This window comes from Egretta garzetta, unplaced genomic scaffold (assembly GCF_000687185.1).
Source record: "Egretta garzetta isolate BGI_Z169 unplaced genomic scaffold, ASM68718v1 scaffold768, whole genome shotgun sequence".
NCBI classification, from domain to species: domain Eukaryota; kingdom Metazoa; phylum Chordata; class Aves; order Pelecaniformes; family Ardeidae; genus Egretta; species Egretta garzetta.
In genome coordinates, this window is record NW_009260594.1 from 1,344,238 (window position 1) to 1,353,561 (window position 9,324).

Below are 9,324 nucleotides of genomic sequence, written 5' to 3' on the forward strand. Positions count from 1 at the left end.
GTTGCATTGCTGGAGCATGTCCAGAGGAGAGCAACCAAGCTGGTGAGGGGTCTAGAGCACAAGTCTTACAAGGAGCGGCTGAGGGAACTGAGGTTGTTCAGTCTGGAGAAGAGGAGGCTGAGGGGAGACCCTATGAACCTCTACAACTACATGAAAGGAGGCTGTAGTGAGGTGGGGGTCGGCCTCTTCTCCCTGGTAACGGATGATAGGACGAGGGGGAATGGTTTGAAGTTGCACCAGGGCAGGTTTAGGCTAGACATTAGGAGAAACTTCTTCACCGAAAGGGTTGTCATGCTCTGGAATGGGCTGCCCAGGGAGGTGGTCAAGTCCTCATCCCTGGAGGTATTTAAAAGAAGGATAGATGAGGTGCTTAGGGACATGGTTTAGTGGTGGGATGGCAGGGGTAGGTTAAAGGTTGGACTCGATGATCTTAAAGGTCTTTTCCAACCAAAGTGATTCTATGATTCTATATTAAATAATGAATGTTTCTTGACCAACTATTTGAAATAGTGTGTACAGCTCTGGACACTGATGTTCTAGAAACTGTCACTCAGCACACACTTGTCACAGAGAAGGGTTACAGGAAGAATTGGGGAATAGACAACTGTCCTAGGAAAGGGGACCATAAATTCAGATTGGTGAATCTAGCCAAGTGACAACTACAAGGGATATAATGTAGCGGGAGGGAAGGGGTATAAGGGGACAAATCAGTATGAACTCATCACAGTTGTATTCAAGCAGGAGAATTAGGCCTTTTTGACATCCACCTCACTCCTCCATGGCTTATCCCAAATTCTGCAACTAAGATCACCTGGGTTCTGCTATTGTCTCTTCTCTCCCCATGTTCCTTTCTTTGCTCTCCAGTATTTCTAGTTCTTACCTTTGACATTTTTCCAAACTAGCTGCTCCCTAGCTCTATCTTGCCAGGCTGCCATTTCTGCTCTGTCCTCCATCCTTTAAACATGCCTTGCTGTCTCATCTGAGGTGCTCTTGGCAGTGGTGAGGCAGCTGGGGGAAGACGTCATTGCTGCTTATTGAACTAATTGTGATTGCTTGCTGCGGCTTGCATTTCCCTCCACTCGTGGGCCTGAAGTATGCTCATGGTCTGTTCTGTCACAGACCAGCTCTGTGGGGTCCCAATCATCTTTTTACAAACTGCATGTACAAATGTGTAATAAACAAGCCTCTGATCCCAGGCTGGTGCCTGTAAGCATCTCCACTTAATAATATTTTCAGGATTTAGTCCACAGAAACCAAAATATTTATTTGAATCTAATAGTAGTGAAAACATAACTAGCAGTCTGGGTTTGGAATCGTTTATAAATGCATTTAAGATACAGATGTGGTGTGAAAAATGTAGGGGTTTCATTCTCATCTATTACAAGTGCTCCTTTCCTGACATTTCCATGGCATCCTGGCTTAGTTTCATTTGTGTTTTAGATGATCTGCCAACATATATTTACTAGCTGATTGCAGAGACTGAACGCATGAACATTTTACGTGAATGACAGCAGAATTTGGGCTTGTGTATGAAAGATGAACAGGAAAGAAATGCTTGGAGAGAAAGCATGGGGCAAACTGAAATTACAGGGTAGTAGCCTTGAAACTGCAAAACTATAAAGTGAACTGGTTAACAATAGTGATTAAAAACCAACAGGAAAATTATCTCAACTTAAGTTTTCTTCTAGCGATATTGCAGAACAACTCTGATTTGAAAATAAATAAACTAAAGGTAAATGAAAAATAACTATATCAAGGAGATGTGGAGATGTGTCACTTTTGGGTCTTACCTTCTTATGCACCTGTTGTTCTTTGGCCGAATGAGCTTTCACATGTTTGCGCAGAGAGCTGGGGTCTGTGTAGCGTTTGGAGCAGCCAGGAATCTGACAGGCATAGGGTTTCTGTAAATGCAAGGAAAGGGAAAAGATTTCATACTCCTCTGCATCTCTACAATCACAATACAGAGTGCTGAAGGATGGCTGTTTCTGTGAAACAGTGTTAAGCCTGAGCTGTTTGCTCTGTTTGCTGTTTCCAGATTTGTTCCGTCTCCTCTATGTACACAAACCAGACATGATGCAAACAGAAGAACCGCATTGATCACTCTGATTTTGCACTCCGTGCAAGCACTGAGAGCACTTGACACATCTATACTCTGTCACGTTGGATATTGATTACTGGGCTGAATTAAATGCTAATGAGATGTAACTGGATGGGGTTTGAGAGCATTGCTTTTTTCCTAGCCTTTACAGTAGACAAAATGATCATGAGATCACCCAGCATAATTATAAGTATAGAAGCTCTGGGTTTGAGTTCTGATTTACATAGTTTTACAACAACTGTTCCATATGCAGTAGAGCAAATCTTGTGGCATAGCATACATTTGGTTTCCTTCATACTTTGTTCCTGTTTTGAATAACAACAGCAATATCTTTCTTTTTATAACTCCTAAGTAAACAACCTGCATCAAACATTAACATCTGAGCAAGTTAATACAGAAAGAAAAATCCACTATTGTTGATTTTGTTGGGAAGATCTTTCCAGCTGACTTTGGCCTGTGGCAGAACTTGCCACTTCTATGTGGCAGAGTATATAAGCACTCTTTCACATATTCCTTTTTCCAGGATCTCCAAAATATGGGAAGATTTGGGCTGCAAACATTGGTGGGCAGGGTTCCCAGGGGAAAAAAAAAAAAAAAAAAAAAAAAAAAAAAAAAAAAGGATGTTCCAATTTAACCGCTGATTCTGGAGTCCCCATGACTGAAAGCCTCACCAAGTTCGTCTCTTAGTTATGCTTACTCCCAATAAATGAAACACTATCCCTCTGTTACAGTACAACCTCCAAATGAATGTGCAATTACCAAGTTGAACAAAGGGACTATGGCATTTGTTATTAAGTAACCACTGGCTTAAGTGATAGCAAAATAGCGCTGCATGTCAAAGCTCACAAAGTTTTGAAGTTGAGCGGAACATTCATTTTTTCTTTTTTCTCGCCTCATCTATCAACATTACCTTAGCCTTCTCACTTGGACTACTAAGTCCTTTTGGTGTCTTCCCAAAGGTAGAAAACTGTTTTTTCATGACCTCAGTGTCACAATCGTTAATCCCCTTGTTTTCAGAAAGAGGATGCACAAAAGGGAGAAAAACCCACCGGTTTTGGGAGATGTGACTGTGAGGTCCTTTAAACAAGTTGCTCTGCTCCTGGAGGAGTGATGACATGCCCTTTTTACCGCAGGGACAGATACGTTCCCTTTGTTCTGCTTCTACCTGGGAGAAGGATCTACTTCCAGATGATTTAGTAGAGATTCGATCAAACTAGCGTACACCAGTAAGTCTCTGAAATGATTTACAGATTCTCCTTTTGGAGAAGATAAATGATGGAGTGACCTACATTGAGAAGTTTTAAAACCAATTCCAAATGCACTCAATAAGCAATAAGCAGTCTATATAAACCCCTTTTCTTTCTAAGTACCTCCATAGGTTAAGTATTGCTGCTCTGTCCAGCCAGCAGGAAATTTCTGAAGGAATAATGGAATCATTCACCAATTCATGACCTTACAGGCTAACACAGCACCTACCCAGAAAGTTACAGGGCAAAGCAGATTTATTGAGAATGTCTGGAACACAGAGAACTGACACCTGAGGAAAAAACTATGGAAAACTTTAACAAATCCCTTAGCAAAAAAACTAGCAGAGTATTTTTCAAATCCCTGATGTCATTCAAATTCGCGATAGAATCATTCAACTTAGTGGTAGGGAAACTAGATGAAAATCTGACTACCCTTAAATGGCTCATGGCTATTTGATTTGACATTCCAGGCAGTTATTTTGTCCACTGAGTTAATGGAACGTGCAGTCACACCATCCTGTAGCTCTTGTTATTTTTCACATTCACATAAGCACACAATACACTAAGCTAAACCACTGGACTTCAATTAAAGCAGGTAAGTGGAAGTTAGTTACTGTGTTGTAGACTAAAGAAATGGTTTTAAAGAACCTGCAACAGAATAGCACAGAGGATGTTTTTAGACATTTAAGAAAGTTAGTAGAAAATTATTACTGTACCTTTTTCCTGATTTATGAGCATTTCAGATAATAAAGACAGAGATAAAGAGAGAAGAAAAGAAATAGAAAGTTAAGAGATTTTTCTTCAATAATGTACAGATCAACAGATAAGATTTTTTGCTTATTTTGGTAACCATTTGAATTCTCTTTCAAAACTAATAAATGGCATTCCATTTGTGACTTTGGCTAATAAAAGATATATCTATTAGATTCAAGCAGTTACATTTCAAAACTGTGCACCCAATTTAGTATATCCACTTTCAAAAGAGACACATTTTAGAAGTAATTACAAATTCAAAAATCTCAGGTTGACTTTCAAATAAATAAAACATTGTTATTTTAAGTGTGCTTTGGTTTGGAAAATGTGACTGACTCGCTTCTCTTACTTGTTTGTTTTTGCAAGGCATAATGTACATTAGACATTCCTTAATGCTGCACTGTCTGAAATGTGGAACTGCTTAAAAAGTAAATATCAATTAAACTCAAAAGTTCAGCCCCATAAACGCTTGGCCAAACGTTAAACCATATATTCACTTCTTTGAAAAAGACAAAGGAACAACTCTGCCTGTTATTCTTTACAAGCTTTATGCTGAGGACTTAACTTGTCTACAAAGTTGTCTGCTTACTTTCTTTCCCCATAATACGGTGATTTAATTTTATCGGAGCCTAAGACACTAGACAGGCTCCCATCTTCTCTGTAAAACAAGTGAGAAGACTTGTAGAGTTGAGCCAGAATCTACCAACTGTTCACAAGAAAAGACTTTGATTATTACGGTTAATTCTGGTGGTGGGTATTTAACAAATTTCATATAGTTATAAGATAGACGTATTTTTACCTTTACAAAATCATGTCGAAAACCGAGATGCATTTACCTTCCACTGAGATGTCTGAACTGCTTTTGCATTTGTTCAGAACAGACTTCATTAAAGCAACATGGGACAGGAAGCAAGACAATGACACATGTTTAGTACAGCAGCAATGACTCAGCTTTCACTCATACTATACCTTATTCTACTGCTGCCTGCTCTTACTGGAACAAGAACAATGGGAGAGTTTGCTGAGTAACTTATTCCTGAGTAACCTATTCTTGAGTAACTTATTCCTCAGCATGAATAAGACAGCTGAATTTGGCTTTATGTGATCAAGACTTTATCATTTCTCAAAGCACATACATACAATTCAAAACAGAAGTACAGTTGCCTATAAGCTGAGTTTCCCGAGATGCTCCTCATGAAAAGGAAAAGTCACCCTCCAGTTGCAGAACAGATTGTGTACAAGAACCACGGGAAAACTCAGTGCAATTCCCAGTATGAAATCATGCTTACGGTATCCAGGTGTGTTCGCTGATGCTTTGCCCGGTCGCTGGAGTTACTGAAAGCTTTCTGGCAGCCAGGATGCTGACACAGGTATGGCTTCTCCCCAGTATGACTCCGGAGGTGAATCTTAAGGTTCTCAAGCCTAGAAAATGCCTTGTTGCACCCTTCAAACTGAAAAACGTCATAAAAAATTGTTGTAAAGTACTATTAAATAAACCATGTGCAGCCACAATGAGAACAGTGTAAGATCCAAGTTGGACATGCAATAAATCAACCAACATTCAAACATCTGTTGAAATTTATGGATGAAAGACAACATTTTGTGCTGTTCATTTAATCTGTCACTGAAGACATGGTGTGTAGCTCAATAATAATACAAGGGTTATAAATATCTCACACATTCTGTCTGAAGTACTGAGCGCTTAAAGACATGGTGTCAGAACAGAAAATTTAAAGAAAGAACAAGTGTTCTGACAAGTTCTCTTATTGGCACAGGAACCACTGTGGGCAATAACAATTAGCTGCTACAGACAGAGAGCAAGAAGAGCTATTTGCGGCAGGTAAGAACCTGGTTTCAGATGTCTGAAATACTATACACAGGAGCAGATGAGCATGGGACCATTACAAGACCTGACCCATTTGAAGATCAATCCAAAGGAACCCTGCTGTTATTCTGCACCCTTTTCTTTGCAAGCCGTATCATTCAGATCCGTTCTCAGCATTTATACAACCAGAAACCTGAGCAACTCTGACTTCTTAAGCACCCGTTTCATTAGAGAGCTCCGTAATAAAACACTGCATAGCATTCATAGCAAAAGTCACTGTTTCAAATTAAATCTGAATAAATAAATAATTAAAATTTCCAGCTACTAGGCTAAGGGAAGGGTGCTTTGCATTGCTCACTGATAAGTTTCAGTGTTACAGACAACAGGAGACTGCAGTGGAGGCACTGTCTCTAAGATGGGCTTTGGGAACTAACCCAGGTGAGCACAAAGACATGCATATGCACATTCATGCACCAGAAAATCCATACAATGCACTCAGATACACATATGCACAAATACTTCTACGCACACATACTCACATGTGGTGGTGTGCATATACTTTGCCCGCTCTGCATTGCAGCTCCATGGCTCTGCAGATCTTCTACTGTCTCTATATAGATAAAACCCTGGCTCCTCTATGATTTGAGTTCAATGAATGTATTTGAGAAACATAACCCAATTCACATTCATATCAACACTAACAACAATTTTGAAAGGCGGCAGGTGTTTCTTAAAACCACTGTTTCTGGAAGCCAGATTTTTTTTGTACGATTCTTGTTCATAAAGAGTGAAATCCCAACCGTCACAAAATTAGTGAATGCTTTGTCACTTCCTTCTACTGATTCAGGATTTTGTTCAGCAGCTTTCCATTTGCTACCTGTGGTTTCTCAGATCACATCACAGAAATTAGAGTCATGTCAATCCTGTCACATTCTATTTGTTACATACACACCTCTTACATACATCGGTGCGTGCAAGCTTTTGACTCAGCTGTTGCATCCAGCATTGCAGGCAGAGATGGGAAGGGAGAACAGATGCAGATGGAGCCTAGAAGATGCTGTAAACTGGAAGGCACCTGATCTCCTGGTGCCTGACAAAGGCAATTTGAACTACTGATGGACAAAGGTCCATCACATCCTGCTCAGATCAGTGTGATTTAAGCATCTCAACACAGTGAACAAAGTGATCTTGACTCTCAAGCTTGCACTTCATTTTACAGGCTGTGTTCTGTCTTTGGATGCAAATCAGCTCTGTATGCTACAAATTAAGCACATCAATGCACTCCAACACACAGGCACCCACACAAAGGGTTTCCTGGCAGACTGCAAATTTCTGCCTTTCCCCGCTGCTGCCGTGGAAGGATCACTATATGGCTTTTACTGCCCTAAACATTTAACTCCCTGGGCAATCTGTCTGAATGGCATATTTGGGTCTATGTGTGCAACTATCTGATTATGTATGTATTTCCACCTTTCCCTGCCACAACTATCATGACAGATCTAGAGAGTCACCTGGAGACACGCAGTCTATAGCTTCAGAAGTTTGGTTTTTTGGCTGTGACTCCCCTCGGAACACTTGAGCTGCTGCAAGGAGGTGGGGGAGTTTTGGAAGTGACCAAGCCACCAAGGCTTAAAAAGAATCAAACTTTCTTCTTCACCACTAAAAATCTGGCAAGGATTCAGAAGGAAGCAATATGAAATGTGCAAATATGCTGAAGTCCATGAGAAATAAAGCAGAGTTTGGCAAATCCATAGTTCTCGTAAGACATTCCATAAAGCCAGTCTCTGGCAAATGGAATTACTGTTCTGAGGTCCTAAAGATCACTTGTTTCCACTTTGTTTCCCAGCTTTGCCTCCTTTCCTCTCCTCTCCCTACCCTTCTCAGTCTCCTTTGATTAGTGTTGTGTCCACAGCGTGGACACCATCCCCTTCAAACTAATATCCCCTTAATTTTTAGTGCAATAGACCAGCTCTTCTCAGTTTTACTCACCAATATATAACCACAAGGTACGGTGAGAATCAGACCCAGAGTCTACAAAATTATTTTGCAGCTCAGCTCCGCAGCCTCATTCACTTGAATCCCAGGTGAACAGCAAGACCAAGCTTTTCCCTTCAGTTGTTCACGCTGTCCCCCCACCATGTGTGCCATTCCTTCCCCCCTACCACGCTGTCCCCCCATGTGTGCCATTCCTTCCCTCCTACCTGAGCAGACTCTTCTGACTGTCACAAGGCCCTTCTATGCACTCCACTTCCCTCTCCAAAGGAGTTTCTGGTTCTCGAATACAGGCATCAAAAAACCTAGCCCAGAAGGACATTGTAGAGCAACGTTACTTGTTACTGGGTCCTTGGGACACTGTATAGCCCGGTGGCACCAGAATCACTGCAGTGACACTCCACAACCCGATTCTTCTTGTCTCCATGTTGTTTCAGGCCTAAAAGACTTGTTAGGTAACAGAAGTAATTTCTCAGCTGTTCAGTCACAAATGGAGGATCTTCAGCCTCAGAATGTTTTTCTAATGGATTGCTGGTCTTCAGCTCCATATCTACAGCCTAATGCAAAGTAGGAAAGTATGCAGAATAATCCAAACTAATTAGAGGTCCAGCTCCATTCTCATTGATGTCAGTAGCAAAAATGCCAATGGCAAATGTCCTAAAACATCTAAACACAGGCTTAATTTAAAACGCATGAAAGCACATATGTTTAAGAGTTTGCTGGATGCTGGATTGGGACTTCAGGAAGAGAAGGAACAGGCCCTACCATAAATGCTCAGAGCTACAATGTAAGCAGCAGCACTCAAATAGGGCTTTATTATACTTTTACTGTGGTCAACAGCCTTTTTTGGTACTAACACATAATCCAAAGGTCTAATGCCTTCAGCAGTAAGGCTCCTCCATCACCACTTATGCCCGGACTTTAAGGGCTTTTCTTATTTATAGTATAATTTCCTAATTTATATTATTTATATTATCCACCTCTATTAAGCTGGATAACAGATAGTGGGACAGTCACAATGCTGTGATAAATTCATTCTAAACATATCAGGTGGGAGAATACACCAACAAAGAGAATGATACGACTCCAGCACTCATATTTTCAAGGAGGCAGGGTTGCTAAAGTTAGGGTTGGCTAAATAGGAAGAAAATAAATGCAACAGGACAGGAGGGCAAGAACCTTGCTGGCAAGTGATGAGAAGAGGGGAAGGTGATGTACAAAGGTGAAGGTGAAAGGCCTGAGAGGGAGAGAGGAAAGGAGTTGGTGCAAAGAGCTGACAAGCATGGGGCTGAGGGAATCCACTCAGAGGTGCAGAAAGGTCTCCACTTCGAAGGACTCCGGGAAAATCTATTTCGGCTCCGTTATTTCTTGCTGGATCTGCTGACTGTGTCCCTTGCAGTTTTTCCCTA

The 9,324-nt window shown here is 40.9% G+C and overlaps 1 protein-coding gene across 1 annotated transcript in view; it reads right to left on the reverse strand.

Moving 5' to 3' along the window:
* Positions 1–9,324, reverse strand: part of GLIS1 (GLIS family zinc finger 1) — a 209,642-nt gene that overhangs the window by 38,216 nt on the left and 162,102 nt on the right. The window contains exons 4-5 of the mRNA XM_009644649.2: positions 5,388–5,549; positions 1,791–1,901 (exon numbers count right to left, since the gene is read on the reverse strand). Of these exons, the coding sequence (XP_009642944.2) occupies positions 1,791–1,901; positions 5,388–5,549 (273 nt within the window). The remainder of the gene's footprint in view (positions 1–1,790; positions 1,902–5,387; positions 5,550–9,324) is intronic.